This window comes from Arvicanthis niloticus, chromosome 26 (assembly GCF_011762505.2).
Source record: "Arvicanthis niloticus isolate mArvNil1 chromosome 26, mArvNil1.pat.X, whole genome shotgun sequence".
In the NCBI taxonomy this organism is placed as follows: Eukaryota; Metazoa; Chordata; class Mammalia; order Rodentia; family Muridae; genus Arvicanthis; species Arvicanthis niloticus.
In genome coordinates this window covers 33,907,228-33,924,542 of record NC_133434.1, presented here as the reverse complement: position 1 = coordinate 33,924,542, position 17,315 = coordinate 33,907,228, and the positions used below count along the sequence as shown (strand labels likewise).

The 17,315-nt window shown below is 43.3% G+C and overlaps 1 protein-coding gene across 6 annotated transcripts in view; it reads left to right on the top strand.

Annotated features, from left to right (window-relative positions):
* Positions 1-9,476, top strand: part of Snupn (snurportin 1) — a 31,655-nt gene extending 22,179 nt beyond the window's left edge. For 5 of the 6 annotated variants that reach the window (XM_076925665.1, XM_076925668.1, XM_076925664.1 and 2 more), the window contains 4 exons: positions 487-584; positions 4,648-4,725; positions 7,181-7,261; positions 8,935-9,476. In XM_076925665.1, coding sequence (XP_076781780.1) covers positions 487-584; positions 4,648-4,725; positions 7,181-7,261; positions 8,935-9,228 — 551 coding nt within the window. In that variant the 3' untranslated portion in view covers positions 9,229-9,476. The remainder of the gene's footprint in view (positions 1-486; positions 585-4,647; positions 4,726-7,180; positions 7,262-8,934) is intronic. The other variant, XM_076925669.1, reaches the window with a different exon arrangement.
* The last annotated feature ends 7,839 nt before the right edge of the window (positions 9,477-17,315 follow it).

Genomic DNA, 17,315 nt, shown 5'->3' with positions numbered 1-17,315 from the left:
AATCAAAGCAGCAAAGCAGCAGGTTTGATGGCACCTACCTATAATCTTAGCACTTGGGAGAGAGAAGCAAGATCAGGGGTTCAAAGTTGTCTTCAGGAACACAGTGAGTTCCAGGCCAGCTTGTCTTAAAAACAAAGAAAGAAAGAAAGAAAAAAAGAAAGAAAGAAAGAAAGAAAGAAAGAAAGAAAGAAAGAAAGAGAAAAGCGAAACTAAAATCTGAGCCTCTTTAAAAGTAAATAAAACAATGTTCCAGCTTGTTGAGAATTCCCGTTTGTCTAAAGTGCTGTCTTGATCTGTCATGCTATCTTACCTTATAGCATTCTTAAGCTGTGCCGGATGGCTAGCTACAAAGGTACTCTGCTGTGAATCCTTCATGCTCAGTACTGACAGTGGCCATTAGCCCCGAGGATTGGCCAACTTGAGCCCATTAGGATGGAACCCTGGCTGGAAGCCGAGTTCTGTTGACTTTCTTCCTTGTATCTGTAGACTACACCATTCTGGATTGCATTTACAGTGAGGTGAACCAGACGTACTATGTTTTGGATGTGATGTGCTGGCGAGGACATCCTTTTTATGACTGTCAGGTAAGGATTGATAATGTCCTCATGCCTTTCCTGTCTTCTTTCCTCCCGGGAAGGTGGTTCAGCATGTGGGTTTGGTACGTGACCAACTTCTTGTTATGTACAGGATGTGGTAATGAAGAACATTATCTAATGTTCCCTGCATCTTTGAGGGTGTTTGAATTAGCTTCACTTTAAAATTAGCTTCACTTTAAAAGTAAAATAAATATGAGGAACTAAGGAAAATATAAGAGTTCTTTTCTTTCTTTCTTTCTTTTTTTTTTTTTTTTTGAGACAGGGTTTCTCAGTGTAGTCCTGGCTGTCCTGGAACTGGATTTGTAGACCAGGCTGACCTTGACCTCAAAGATCTGCCTGCCTCTACCACCTAGATACTGGAATTAAAGGCATGTGCCACCACTGCCCAGCTAACATGATAGTTCTTAAGGAAAAAGAAACAGCAGAGGTGCAGGCTGGGGTGTGAGCAGGGCTGCTCCTTGCTTCTCTCCAGAGAACTGGAGAATTGTTGCAGGGATGATTGAAGGGTAAGAAGTATGCCATCTTATGCAGACAGCCCCATTAAATAAACTCTTGTACCCTCCTTCACCCACCACATTCTGACCCTGAAAATGCCAGGTCATTCTTGGTGTGAAATAAAGTCTCCAATCTCAAAGCTTGCTCTAGAAGAGATAACAGGCATGGACCACTATTCCTAGCTCAGATGACTCCCCTCCCCTCCCCTCCCCTCCCCTCCCCTCCCCTCCCCTCCCCTCCCCTCCCCTCCCCTCCCCTCCCCTCCCCTCCCCTTCCCTCCCCTCCCCTCCCCTCCCCTCCCCTCTCTTCTCCTTTCCTTTACTTTTTTTTCTTTCCTTTCCCCTTTCCTTTCCTTTTTTTGAGACAAGGTCTCACTCTGTAGTCTAGGCTGGCCTGAAACTCAGAGATACATCTGCCTGCCTCCTTAGTGCTGGAATCAAAAGTCTGCCTCACCACACCTGGATAGACTACTAGAGTGTTTTTTTCTATAGCTATTACCCTATGGTAGATTTCAGGAAATGCCAGCTAGTGGTGATTCTGTCTGTCTGTCTGTCTGTCTGTCTGTTGTTTTTGAGACAAGGAGTCACTTTGTATTCCAGGCTACTTCAAACCTACAATCTTCCTCATGTCTCAGTCTCCCCAGAGGTTGTGATTGCAGATTTTTGTCATTGTTCCTGGTATGTTTCCTTTAGTTTTGTTAAAGGACATTCACAACATAAATTCACAATTTACAGATTGGGTAATTAAAATTGCAGGTACAGATATACTCTAAGAAAAAGACCAGTTCAGCAGTAGCTTATGCCCATGGAAGCCCCTTTGTTACAGGCTGATGCTAGAGGAATATCTTGAATCTCAATCCCAGCCTGAGCCACATGGCAAGACCTTCCCTGTCTCAGCCAAGCAAAGCAAGGGGCTGAGGATACAGCTCAGTTGGGAGGATGCTTGCCTACTGCACACAAAGCTTGGGGCTCCCTGGGCAGTGGTGGCGCACGCCTTTAATCCCAGCACTTGGGAGGCAGATGCGGGTGGATTTCTGAGTTCGAGGCCAGCCTGGTCTACAGAGTGAGTTCCAGGACAGCCAGGACTACACAGAGAAACCCTGTCTCGAAAAACCAAAAAGAAAAGAAAAAAAAAAAGCTTGGGGCTCAGTCCCAGGCACCTCATAAACTGATCTATTCCTATAGGCTCTATAGAGGATCAGAAGTTCAAGGTCAGCCTCTGATATTTAGCAAGTCTGAAGCCAGCCTGAGCTATATGAAACCCTCTCTCAACAAAACAGAAAAGAGAAAGAAAAGAAAACTACTTTTATTGTTTCAAATTTCCAGAAGCAAAGTAAAAGCACAAGGAGTGTCCCATAGCTATGGAAGGCACACATCAACAGTTCAGAGAATCAGTTCTTAGGAAAAGGGAAAAGATTCGGCTGTGTAGTGTTGTTTATTAGCCATATTAAAATGAAGCAAGGGAGTTGGAACAATGTGCTTTGGAATGGAGGCGTTCTAGGCCTCTCAGTATTTACTTTGTTCACCCAGGCAAGTGACTTCAGCCTTCTGATTCTAAACATCCTCAGCATGTAAAATAGCAATAATTATAATATAGTTAATATAGGGTGGTTGAAGTTATTTATTTATTCATCTATTTGTTTATTTATTGTTTATTTGTTTTGCAACAGGGTTTTCAGTGTAGCCTTGACTGTTCTAAAACTCACTCTGTATACCAGGCTGGCCTAAAACTGATGAATGTTTACCTGCCTCTCCCTCCTGAGTGCTGAGACTAAAGTCCTGAGACACCACCGTTCACCTGTTTGTTTGCATGTGCCTTTAATCCCAGCAACATGGGAGTCAGAGACATGCAGACTACTGAGTTCAAGACCAGCCTGGTCTACTGAACAAGTTCCAGAACAGCCAGGGCTACATACAGAAGAACCATGTCTTGAAAAACAAACAAGGGCTGGAGAGATGGCTCAGCAGTTAAGAGCACTGACTGCTCTTCCAGAGGTCCTGAGTTCAATTCCTAGCAACCACATGGTGGCTCACAACCATCTGTAATGAGATCTGGTGCCCTCTTCTGGTGTGTCTGATGACAGCTACAGTGTACTTATAAATAAATAATAAACCTTTTTAAAAAAAGAAAAGCAAACAAACAAAAAGACAGAATCTCATTCATAACTCAGGCTGGCCTGGAACTAACTATGTAGCCCAGGTTGGCCTAATCTTGTGAACAGTTCTGTTCAAGCTTTCCAAAAGTGGAGATTTCAGGCATGAAATAAATGAAGCCCAGCCTGAATATTTATATCTAAGTGAAGATTGTATTATTATTGTTTGTTTTGTTTTTTTGAGACCGGGTTTCTCTGTGTAGTCCTGGCTGATCTGGAACTCATTCTGTAGACCAGGCTAGCCTTGAACTAACAGATCTGTCTGCCTCTGCCCAACCCTGTTGTTGTTATTGTTTTGAAGAGGGTTTACCCTGTAAGAGGTTGGGGATCAATGAATTAGATTACAGGCATTGGCTCTGCCTGTTAGTACATACATGCCTTGATTCCAGGATCCGGGGTAGGCAAGCAGATCTTTATGAGTTCAACGCCAGCTAGGACAGCTCAGTGAGTCCCTGTCTTTAAAAATAAATATAGCTGAATGTGGTGGTGCAGCCTTTATTCCCAGCACTTGGGAGGCAGAGTCATTTGGATCTCTGTACGTTCGAGGCCAGCCTGATCTACAGAGCAAGTTCCAGGACAACCAGGACTACATAGTGAAACCCTGTCTTGAAAAACCAACCCCCCAACTCTATTCTTACCCCCCAAGCCCCCCAACCCTCCCCCAAAATATAAGATCTTGCTATATAGCCCAGGATAACCTCCAACTTGTGGTCTTTGTGCCTCAGATTACTGATTGCTGGAGTTACAAGTGTGAGCCCCCATACTTAGCCATCCTAAGTGTTTATTTTTGAAGAAGAGTGGAGTCAAGTCAGGCCTTATGTGATGTAGGCTGATTTTACTATGTAGTCAAGGATGACCTGACTTGCCTCTACTTCCTAAATGCTTGGACTTTGGTTTGAGCCACTATGACTGGCAGCTTTGCTAAATTTTAAAAGAAAAAGATCTTTATGACATATACTTGTATGAACATGTTTTCATGTAATATTATAGTGTGTATATATTATAAACAATGAAAATATATTTTAGAATTTTGTTTATCCTTATTGTGTGTGTGATACGTTTGAATCAAGGCCAAAGGATATCTTTAAGGGGAGGGTTCGTTCTTGTCTGCCAAGTGTGGAATCTTAAAAATCTAATTTAGGTTAGCAGGTTTGTATGGCAAGCATTTTTAGCCACTGATCCATCTTACCATCTGTGATACACACAGGCACATACACACATGCATGCACACACATGCACACACCCGTTTATGATCTTGAAAGACTTGATAAACTATGGTTACAAATGGGAGCAGAGAGACCGAAAGCAGGGCTTAGGGCTTCAGAAGTCAGTGGTATTAAAATGAGAATAAAAGTTTGAAATGAATAACATTTTATCTTTTTAATTCAACCTTTTTTATGGCAGACTGATTTCCGATTCTACTGGATGCATTCAAAGTTACCGGAAGAAGAAGGACTTGGAGAGAAAACCAAGATTAATCCTGTAAGGCTGCTGTGTAATCGAGTTCTTTTGTGTTGTGATGGATTGAGGCTTCATATGGCCCAAGCTGATTTGAACCTGGCTGTGTAGTTATGACCCTGGATTCCTGATCTTCCTGCCTCAGCTTCCCAAGTGTTGGGATTACAGGCATGAGCCACAATTCCTTTCCTTTCCTTTTCTTCCTTCCTTCCTTCTTTCCTTCCTTCCTTTCAAAGATTTATTTATTTATTTTATGTATATAAGTACACCGTAGCTGTCTTCAGACACACCAGAAGAGGGCATTGGATCCCATTACAGATGGTTGTGAGCCACCATGCGGTTGCTGGGAATTGAACTCAGGACCTCTGGAAGAGTAGGCAGTGCTCTTAACCACTGAGCCATTCCTCAGCCCTTTTCTTTTCTTTCCTTTCCCTTTCTTTCTTTGTTTCTTTATTTGTCTTTGTCTGTCTGTCTGTCTTTCTTTCTTTCTTTCTTTCTTTCTTTCTTTCTTTCTTTCTTTCTTTCTTTCCTTTTGAAATAGGGTTTCTGTATATTCCTAGCTGTCTTGGAACTTACTCTGTAGACCAGGCCAGTCTCAAACTCACAGAGATCTGCCTGTCTCTGACTCCTGAGTGCTGGGACTTAAGGCTTGCACCACCTTGCCTGGCCCAAAATGATTTTATAATTTTATGTGTAAAGGTGTTTTGCTTGCCTATATGTCTTTACCACTTGAGTGCCTAGTGCTCACAGAGACCAGAAGGCATCAGATCTCCTCAAACTGGTTGGGAACCACCATGTGGATGCTAGGAATCAAAGCCAGGTCCTCTGGAAGAGCAGCCAGTGCTCTTAACCACTGAACTATTGCTCCAGCCTCAGAGCCACTACTCTTGATTGTTGAGTTTAATCTTTTGAGACAGCATATTATAATGGTATAATGGTAAGACAATGAGTTTAATAGTATCCAGATTTGAATTTTGTTTGTGGGTTTAATAATTACTAGTGTTAAGGACTGGAGGTGTGACTCAGTATACAGATCTTGTTTCGAATATATAAAGTCCTCGGTTCAATCCCTAGCATCACTAAAAATAATAATATTATTATTAGGATAGTAGCCTCACTTGCTATTTTTTTTTTTTTTATTTGCAAGTGGCACTAATAAGCTAGGAGAGGTAATACAGACTTGTAATCATAGCAAGCAGGAGGCTGAGGAAGCAGCAGTTCAAGATTGGCCTTAGCCTGGACAACATAGTAACAGAGTGAGATCCCACCTCTAAAGGTAAAGGCTAATTTCAAGAGTTGCTATAAGAAACATACATATGCATGCGGCTCCTCGTGGCGTTATCCTTATGGTAAGACACTTAGTAAATGATGCCTGCTATAAAATGCTGTGTGGGAGTGAGTGTGTATAGTAATTGAACCCAGAGCCTCATACATGCTGAGCACTGAGCTGTATCGATGTTGTGTGACAAAACTTTTCTTTGGGAGACGCCGTACCCATCTAATCACCCCAGATAGGTAACTCGTGGTTGGCCAAAGTAAGATATCACCAGCATCCAACATGGTGAAAATACAGGTGAGGGGTTGTTAGAGCAGAGGAAATGACTTAAAGACAACCAAAGGCCACCCCAGCATGGGAAACAGCTCACAAGAGCTGGGAAATCTGAGCACCCACAAGTAGCTTAAGTAGGTTGGATAATGTCCTTTCCAAGTGACCCTGGTCTAAACAGGTTCCAGGCAGCTGGGATGGTTTCTGTTTCTTCCAGTCTGCTGTCTGGTCCCAAAGTCGCCTTTGCAGCTTTGTTCTGAGTGGGATGGTCAGCTTTTGTTGTTTACTTTCTCGGGAGCAGGGCTTAAGTGAATCTGGTCAACCTCAGGAACTTCCTGAAGCTATTTTGAGTTGTTTATCTTCCTGCATAAGGAGCTTCCCTGCAGGATGAATGGAATGTTTCAAGCTTGAGGAAACTGTTATACAACAACCTGTTAGCTTTTTTTTTTTTTTTTTTTTTTTTTTTTTTTTTTGGTTTTTTGGTTTTTTGGTTTTTTGAAGACAGGGTTTCTCTGTGTAGCCCTGGCTGTCCTGGAACTCACTCTGTAGACCAGGCTGGCCTCGAACTCAGAAATCCGCCTGCCTCTGCCTCCCAAGTGCTGGGAATTTTTTTTTTTTTTTTTTAAAGACAGAGTCTCACTGTAGCGCAGTTGGCCTGAGGCTTGCTAGTAAATCAGTCTAGCATAGACCTTTGTGAGCAGTAACTGGGAGTTGGGGAAACATAGATTCTGGGCTTTTCAGAGTCCTGGAAGTGGGGTCCAATTTTAAAGACAGTGTTAATAGCTTAGGTTGACCTTGAAACGTGAAACTCAGTTAATTCTGCCTCAGTTTCCTGAGTGTTGAGAAGGAAAACTCACTTGGTAAAGCTTTACAACCATTGAGCCAGTATCATTTGAAACATGTACTAACTCTTTGTTCTAATTTATGTTTCAGTTTAAGTTTGTAGGGCTAAAGAATTTCCCGTGTACCCCTGAGAGCCTGTGTAAGGTACTGTCCATGGATTTTCCTTTTGAGGTAATGAGACCACTGTCTATTGCTCTGCATGATTGTAGGCTACAAGGAAACTTGGGTGCATGCGGTCTTAAGAGAGCCTCTGATGTTTCTGTGTCTTAGTATGAAAACAGGGCTAAAGATTAATTCTAAGGAAGTGATGTAGCTGCTGCCCTCCAGAGCCTCAACTTAGCTTCTACTAAATGAGTCAGAACACCAGAATTGCATAGGCCCCCAGCATCCCCTGAAAACTGAGGCCTAGAGAAGAGCAAAATGTCCTTTCTCCTAGGTCATCTTTGTATTGTCATTTGCCATAAGCACAAGCATCAGGCCCTTTGGATGACACCCGTGGCTGGGTGTGACAGTGTCAGGCACTTGGGCACATGTGGCTGACTGGACCTCTGGTTCCCATTCGGTGGAAGCACAGATGGTTCCAGGGATAACGGTGTTCATTAGGCAGTGGCCGACTCGTTTATTTTGCCCATACTTTTCATGTGTTAGCACTGAAGATCTCCTGTTCCCAGGAACTCCTGAGTCTGAGACAGTCTTTTATCATCCTCAGAACCTCTCTCTTGACTTAAGCAAAGTTTTCTTTGCCCATCATCTCTTTTAAAATTCTGCCTCGTCACAGTCAAGTTTTTGCTTGAAGTGTATTTAATTTTGTAAAGAATAACAGCTTCCTGGATAAGGAAATGGCAAAGACTAAGTTGCTTCATTTCTGGGAGTCAATTAAGAAGGTGGTAAGAACACTGTCTTCATTTATAACCCTTACATCCCAGTGGCAAGAAATGCTTTTTAGGGGTGAGTCACTGAATCACAGAAGAGAAAGTATGGGGCTGTAGGAGGTTTTCCCGTTTAGAAAAACTGAGCTTCCCAGAATATGGCTCCAAACAGTCTGGGTGGGGGTGGGGGGGTGGGGTTGTTAGGCAGCAGTAGCTTGGGAAGCAGGGCCTCTGAAAAGGACTGTCCTGTGCTCAGTCTGGTGCCCTGGTGGGGATGCCTGTACTGAGACTTTAGGGTCAAGTGTCCAGAATGTGGGGGCAGAGGACATGAACTCAGGTTGAATTTCTGCTTCATACTTTTGTCTTTATGGTGTGCTTAGAACTTTGTACGGTAAGAAACACCATCTCTCGAGTCCCCTGTGCCTGGGTAAGAAAGGAAATCAACGAGTAGGAAAGCATCCTGTCACAGAGCAGGGCGAGCGTGTTATTATTAGGTCTTCTGTCCCCCAGCCCTTCTTCTGTTGGATAAAGCTTCACTATATAGCCCAGTCTGGTTGATCTTGAGATCTCCGCTCTTCAGCCTGCAGAGTCCTGGGATTGCAGATATATACCACCATTTCTACACCTAGCACTTTCTTCATTTGAAGAAACTGCATGTGAGATACAAGTCTTTTTTCCACTGGCAGTGGCTCAGAATAAAAAAGGAAAAATCTGTTGGGCATGGTTGTACCTCCTTTAATCTCAGCACCCAGAAGGCAGAGGCTGCTAGATCTCTGTGATTTTAAGGCCAGCTTGGTCTACATGCAGGACAGACAAGCTATATAATAAAGAGACCTTGCTTCCCACCTACCAAAAAAAAAAAAAAGAAAGAAAAGACAGAAAGAAGGAAAGAAAGTCCACAAGAGTTGCCTCTGTATAGCTGTCTTAGAAATATGTGGCCCAAAGTCATTCTGCTTCCTGATTTCTCTCCTATAGGTAGATGGACTGCTCTTCTACCACAAACAGACCCACTATAGCCCTGGAAGTACTCCTTTGGTGGGCTGGCTGCGCCCCTACATGGTGTCAGATATTCTGGGTGTAGCTGTTCCAGCTGGTCCACTGACCACCAAGCCAGAATATGCTGGGCACCAACTCCAACAGATTATTGAGCACAAGAGGAGCCAGGAGGACACAAAGGAGAAACTCAGACACAAGGCTTCTGAGAACGGCCACTATGAGCTGGAGTACCTGTCTACTCCCAACAGCTCCGAGAGCCTCATGGACAACTAAACTGGACAACCCACGAAAGACTGGAGCAGAGGACAGTGATAGCCATAGGTGACCTTATCTCACTGCATACTTTCCAAACCCACGCTGCCAAAACCAGGTTGCCCTCTGTCTAGAATGTTGGCTCAGACTGTTGGGAGTAGGCCTCTTTTGGATGGAGTTGGAATCCAGGTAGATATGAATATCTCTTGCTGTGTTAAGTATATTCTAGGTCCACAGTGTAAATATATATATGTGATTCTTAAGAAAAAGGTTGTTTGTGGTTATTTGGTTTTAGAAGTTTCCTTCACTTTCCTCAACTCCCTAGACTGCCTATAGCACGACTGTTCAGATCCTGGCCCATTTCACCCCCTGGAGCACTCACACATTCTGCTGGGTTTCCAGTTGCTACTATTGGTAATGCCATTTTCTGAAAGGTCTTACCAGGAACTGCAGTTCTTGGTATTTGAATATGTTCCTTCTTCTGAGAAAACAAGTGTGATTTTTCTACTGTTTAGACCTCTCCAGAGATAAAATGCTAATCGGGTTCATTTACTTCACGAAATGTTAGCGCCCCTATCAGGAGATAAACTTTGTGCTAGTCCTCTGAGATGTAGGTTACAGAGGTAGACAAGCCCTTGAGGGGTGTGCCAGCCAGCCAGAAAATAAACCCCACACCGTGTAGAGCATGCGGAAGTGATTGCTTTAATGCAGAAAAGTGCCCAGGGTTTAGGGGCAAAGGAAAAGCAGATTTCACAGAGGGGGATATAGCTGGGCTGATGCCCCGGGGAAGGACCTACTATGCTTTGCAAACCAGGAAGAAAGTGTCCTCAAAGAGTTACATGACATGTAGCAGCCCTCCCTTAGAGCCGGGTGGGACTTGTCTGGAATCAAGTAGGTTCAACATGGCTCTGATATGACATGAGAGGGAAGAGTTAGGGACAGGACACTGGAAGGCAGAGGGAGATTTTTGTCTTAGTGAAAAGAAATTAAGGAAAAGCCCTGGGGCAAGATCTATGAATCAAAGTTCTTCATCAGCTATGAAAGTAGAAGATGAAAAATTAACCGGTTAGTTTTCACTCTGTTCAGAAAGTGTATTTCAGAGCCTGTGGCCTCAGTCTGCAGCCCACTCTGATGTCCACGTTCCTAGCGTTGGGTTCAGCATGGAATCAAGAAAACTCACTTCAGAGGGGGAAACTTCAAAATGAAAGCTTGCTTTTCTGAGCGCTCAGGGAGGCGCCCAGTCCAGGATCCGAATCAATCTTATCCCCTGAAGAGAGAGTGAACGTTTTTTTTTTAAAGAATGGGGACACAAAGCATGGGGGGAGGGTACAGTGTTATCCAATTGTATTTTGACATTATGGGTTAAACAAGGGAGTACCCGTTGGAGTCTGGGCCATATCTAAGGTACCTGGGTTCAAGGTCCTTAATTTATTCTCCTAAATATTAGGTTCAGAGCTCAGAGTGATAAGAAGACAAAGGAGCAGGTCAGCTGAACATAATTAGGGCACAACAGGAAATTGGTTATACATTTTTACAACTTAGCCACCTTGGTTTAGGTAACAGCAATTTCTATATTCTTTACTGGTTAACAGACAATTAAGAAAATATTTGGAGGGCTGGAGAGATGGCTTAGCAGTTAAAGAGCGCTGGCTGCTCTTCCAGAGGTCCTGAGTTCAATTCCCAGCAACCACATGGTGACTCACAACCATCTGTAATGGGATCTGATGCCCTCTTCTGGTATGCAAGTATTTATGCAGATAGAGCACTCATACATAAAATAAATAAATAAATCTTAAAAAAAAAAAAATTTGTGGGCAGTGTGGCGCATGCCTTTAATCCCAGCACTTGGGAGGCAGAGGCAGGTGGATTTCTGAGTTCGAGGCCAGCCTGGTCTACAGAGTGAGTTCCAGGACAGTCAGGACTACACAGAGAAACCCTGTCTCAGAGGAAAAAAAAAAATTTGGAGAAGTGGGATATGTGTTCCTTCCTGAGCCTAGGAACATGAACTTGTCCTTGAGGTGGCTGCATTCAGACAGCTGCTCCTTACAAGTTGTCCCTGAGATGTCTGGACTCAAAAAACTGTTTACAACAGAAGTTGTTCAGCTATAGAGAAGTTCTCAGATGCCCTAGACCCTGGGGCCTGGAACTTGGCTTCTCCCTATGATTAAATGGAGTCTGATAAACAAAATGGCAGTACTTAGAATACGGTTTTTTTTGACTTGTGACCAACACTAGGACTGCTCTTATTGGACAAACTGACATCATCATTCCCTTTAACAGAAATACCGAGTTCCACAGACAGTGCATCCAGGGGAACTCCCTCAAGTATCTGCTCTTTGGGACATAAGCTGCTTTTATAAGACAGGGAGAACCCGTTTTCACTCTCACCCAGTGAGAGAGCCCACTAGCTACAGATACAGGCATTTGCCTATAGAAGGTCTTTCTAGTATTAAGGTCAGACTTGCAATATAAATATAGCAATGTTCCTTATGTTAAAGAATATGTAGAAACATTAGACATTTAGTTTCTTTAGGCTGGCCTTGAACTTGCTTTTCAGCCCAAGCAAAGCCTTGAATTTAAGAATAAGTACTATAAATTTAGTCTTGTGAATTTGATTAAAAGGAGAACCTTGTGGATATTGAAATGAGTGGACTACACTGTGACCTGAGGCTATGGTGATGTCTGAGTCTGTGCTGCCACCGAAGATTGTGTCTGGGTCCGTGGTCCAGCTGCAGCCGAGGTCTATGTTGATGACTGGTCCATGTTAACATCTGAAGGCCATACAGTCTGTGCTGCTGCCAAGGACTGTGATAGTATCCACGGTCTGTGCAGTGGCAGAGGGCTAGGTTGACGTCTAGCATCTGTACTGTCACAGGAGACTAAGCTGAGGTCAGTGGCATCTGCTGACACTGAGACCATGTGGATGGCCATGGTTCATGCTCCTGATGACTGTAAAGGACGAGGAAGCTACTTTTGCCATGTACTGATGACTATAGACTCAGAGTTGAGAAAGAAGGGAATGGAAGGCTTCTGTGACAACCCCTACCCCACCCCCAAAGGTTACAGCCTAGCCAGAAAGTTATCAAAGAGAACTTTTAAAAATTGTGATACGGATGCTGAAGTGTAGCTCTCCAGAACTGCTGATGGTTTCTGGCTGGGGTGTGTGTGGGAGGGTGGGGGATGGGGGGAGGGCTCAGATTTCCTTAAGGGGCTGGCCACTGGGTGATAGGCCATGCTCCAGTGAGTATATGGACAACACAAATTGGACTTTTTGTGTGGGAGGCTCCCAATGGTGGGGTACAGACTTGGGAGGACTGGGAAGTGAGGGTGCTTGGGGATTATGGTGTGAAATCCCTAAACTAATAAAAATATGAGAAAATATGAGAGAGAGAGAGAGAGAGAGAGAGAGAGAGAGAGAGAGAGAGAGAGAAACCTTGGCCTATGGTGGAATGCATATTTGTCATCCCAGCATTTGGAAAGAAGAAACAGGAAAATTAGGAATTCATAGTCAGCCTGGACGTCATGCTTACCTCTGCTATGCCAGGCTCAACTTTGAACTTTATGTTGCTTCTATGTCCACTTCTGAAGTCGGCTACAAGGTTTCATGCAGTGCTGGGAGTCAGGACCTAACTCTGGGCTACTGCATTCTAGACAAGCACTCTGCCAACTGCAGTACATACATGGCTTCCCCTTCCTCCCTTTCCTTTTTTTGGTGGGAAGATGAGAGTCAAACTTGGGTTTATCCTGTATTGTGTCTATAGATGTGTGTCAGCATGTTTGGCACTGGTGACTTTTGTGTGTGTATGTGCATGTGTGCATGCATAAGCATACATCTGGAGGTCAGAGGTCAAGGGTGTGTATTTTCCTTAATCTGTCTCCACTTTCTGTTTTAGATGGATGTGTCTATATTGGTAATACAGGTTTTCTATATACGTATGTTTATGTGTGTTGCCACATATGTGTATGTACACACAGAAACAAATATGTTTTATAAAATGAAATTTATGATTTTACCCTTCTTATAGTATTATGGTGAGATTAGATAAATAAAAATTATTTAATTTGTCAGGGATTTTTTTTTTCCCCAAGCCCTGGCTGGCCTACAATTCACTATGTAGACCAGAGTAGCCTTGAATTCACAAAGATGTGCCTGCCTCTGCCTCCTGAATGCTGGGATCAAAGACCTATGCTATCAGACCAGCTGAAAATAATTTAGGACAGTGTCTATGGGAAATATGATAAGAATACAACATCAATTTATTCAAGTGTATGTGCAGTACAATTTATTACTAAGTTACTGATAGTCATAATATTGCCCCCAGTTTTTTGCTCTTCAATCCATTCTGTAGTCTGAGATCTGTCTAAGCAGGATAGCCATACCATGCTCGATTTCCTTAGCTCAAGACTGTAGTTGGGCCAGGGTTGATGACATACGCCTTTGATCCCAGCATCTTGGAGTCACAGGGAGGTGGATCTTTGTGAGCTCAAGGCCTAGCCTGGTCTACATAGAGAGTTTTAGACCAATTAGAGCTCTACATAGTGAGACCCTGTCTCAAAAGAGATGGTAATTTGGGGCCAGTGAGATTCGTGGCTGCCATCAAACCCAACAACCTGAATTCCATCCCTAGCGCCCATGTGTCAACTAAAAGAACTGGCTCTTGAAATTGTCCTTTCACAAGCATGGTGTGCACAGGCACTCGTGACACACACACATCTTAAATAAATAAATGTAATTTTAAAAATTTAACATCAAATAAAAACAGATGGTAGTTAGCTAACTGCATGTGGTCACACACACATAAACACATATAACCCCAGCACTGGAGACAGAGAGGATAGATCAGGAGTTCAAGGTCATCCTCAGCTAAATAGGGAGTTCTGAACTACAGGACGACCCAACTCACAAGGACAACAACAACAAAACACAAAACAGACCGAACAGGAAAAGACTATAGTTCAAGGCAAACCTAGTAGATCGTGGCAACCTATACCTCAATCCTAGTGTTTAGGTAGTGAAGGCAGGAGAAATGCCTTGAATTCCAGCCAGCCTCGGCTAAAGAGTGAGGCAGTGGTGGGGCACACCTTTAACCCCAGCACTTGGGAGGCAGAGGCAGGTGGATTTCTGAGTTCGAGGCCAGCCTGGTCTACAGAGTGAGTTCCAGGACAGCCAAGGCTAACAGAGAAACCCTGTCTCGAAAAAAAAAACAAGAAAAAAAAAAAAAAAAAAAAAAAAAAAAAAAAAAAAAAAAAAGAAAAGAAAAGAAAAGAAAACAAACCCAAGCTAGATGATGGGCATTTGGATTCTGGTTCTTCTAAGGTTTTTCTCTAAGAGCAAAGCCAGCCAGCTAGGTGCTTTGCAGTTAAGTTTTTGTGCCTCATTCATTTCCAAGCATTGTGTTGAGCTTATGATCAGCAACAATTTTAGCAAACTTCCTTTATTCATCTGTATGTCCTCACACATTTGCACCTTTGAAATAGCCCCAAGCTTTTCTTTTCATTCAGTTAAACTGCATCCTTTATTATTCTTCCGTACCACATTGACAGACCGACTTATAAGGCCTGGGTTCAAGTTTCATCTCAATGGGAATTTTGTGAGTGGCTGCATCGTTGACTGCAGGTGCCCTAGGATCACTGGGCAGAAGTGTCAAAGTAATAGTAGGTGGAAACAGTCCGTCTGTCTGTCTGTGTCCAGTGGTTTGTAGCATACAGGCGCTGCCATTTCTTTCTTCTTTGGTTTATGCAATGCTATTGAAAAAAATTACCAGTGGGGCAACTAGTTGATCCTTCATCCACTGAAAACTTGCCTCTTTTATTCGCTGCTACATTAAATGTCAGGCAGACTCTGTTTTATAGATCTACGCACTCTCTGGCACTACAAAGGGTCCTCTGAGTTTGGCTTACATGGGTAGAAGGCCCTTAGAACTCTGGATGCAATGGAAGTGTGTCTATAATCCCAGCATTTGGGCAAACAGGATGTAAAGATAGTTTTGCATCTGTGGCTACAAAGGCCAGTCTGGGCTATATGACACCCTATCTCAAAAAATTAGAACCAATACAATCTGGACATGTTGGCAGCTACTTCTAACGCCAGCACTGAGGAGGCAGAAGCAGAAAGATGACTGCAGGTTTGTTGGTGCTACCCTAGTCTTCCTAGGGAGTTCCAGGTCAGCCAGGGGGCTACAGAGGGGGGCTGTCCAAAATGAAGACAATACAACAAAGAGCCTTCAACTCCAGCACTCAGGAGGCAGAGGCAGGCAGACCTCTGAGCCTGGTCTATAGAGTTCCATGACAACCAGGACTACACAGAAAAACCCTGTCTCAAACCACAAAACAAAGAAAGAAAGAAAGAAAGAAAGAAAGAAAGAAAGAAAGAAAGAAAGAAAGAAAGAAGAACTTTTTTTTTCTTCTTTTTTTGGTTTTTCGAGACAGGGTTTCTCTGTATAGCATTGGCTGTCCTGGAACTCACTCTGTAGACCTGGCTGGCCTCGAACTCAGAAATCCGCCTGCCTCTGCCTCCTAAGTGCTGGGATTGAAGGCGTGTGCCACCACTGCCCGGCAAGAACTTTATTTAAAGCAGGAAACCATTGTAATCTCATATTGATACAAATTTTACCATTACTGCTAATGTTTAGATTATAAATTAACTGGTTGCTTAAAGAGGAATCTGTAGGATAATGAATTGTTAAAAAAAAAAAAAAGTCCCACCTTAATAGGGACTGTCCTTTAGAGACCATAATGACTTGCCCATGAAACATGTCATCTCCAATTACACCTGCAGAACATTTGGCTGGAGGGCCACAAAACCAAATCACTGGAATCTAAATTCTGTGTTTAATCTGTTCTAAGCACTATGGTCTACTTGGTTACTCTCAATGTGAGCCACAGTTCCAGCCACACACTGTGGCGTCAGGGGAGGATTGTCTCTTCATCTCTCAGACACACAGGAGCAGGAGCCTCCGTCAATCCTTGGTCTTAGCTGTCTCTGTGTGTCCTGTAATTTCTTATTCTGTCTTATTCTGCTGTCTCCTCCCTACTCCTCAACTTAGTTCTAGAGAATTTACCTTATTAGGGAGAAGACATGTAATTGTCTAAATGCCAGATTTATTTATTTATTTATTTATTTATTTATTTATATTTCGGAGACAAGGTTTCACTATGTAACCCTGGCTGCCCTGGCTTGCATAGACCAGATTGGATCCAAACTCAGAGATCCACCTGCCTCACTTTGCCTCCTGACTGCTGGGATAAAAGGTATGTACCACCAATGCCCAGCCCAAATGACTATTTAAATATACAAGTAAAGCTATACCGAATCAAGACAGTGGTTGCCCTTCAGAAGCAGGAGTGACTGGGAGGGAACTAAATAGGGCTTTGTTAATGTCTCAGGGGTTTGTTGCTGTGAGAAGCCAACATGACTAAAGCGACTCTTAGAAAGGTGGAGCCGGAGCTGAGATTCTACATCTTGATCCAAAGGCAGCAGCAGGACTGTGCTACACCAGGCATAGTGTCAGCATTCGTGAGACCCCAAAGCCCACCCCACACAGCGACACACTTCCTCCAAGGCCACACCCATCCTGTTAAGGCCTTATCTAATATTGTCACTCCCTATGGGCTACACAGGAGTCGATGGGGGCCATATGTATTCAAGCCATCACAGTTAAGATGGGAAAATTTTATTTTTTAAGATTTTTATTTATGTAGTTTGTTTGCTTTTTGAGACAGGGTTTTTCTGTGTAGCCCGTTCAGGAGCTTGTTCTGTAGACCAGGCTGTTCTGCCTACCTAGTGCTGGGATCAAAGGTGTGGGCTATCACTACGCAGCTTAAGACTTATTTTTATTTATGTTTATGTCTCTATATGTGTGCATGGGTGCCCAAAGAGGCCAGAAGAGGGTGTTGGATATCCCAGAGCTGGAGTTTTCATTGGTTGAGAACTGCCTGAAGTGGGTGCTCAGAACTGTCTATGGGAGAGCAGCAAGCACTGAGTCATTCTCTCCAGCTCCAAGTTCTAGTTTTTGATTTGTTGGCTTCATGATTATTCAGTTTATAAAAAAAAACGCATGTGGCTGTATGTTTATATTTTCACCTTTTCTGTGTATAAATTATACATT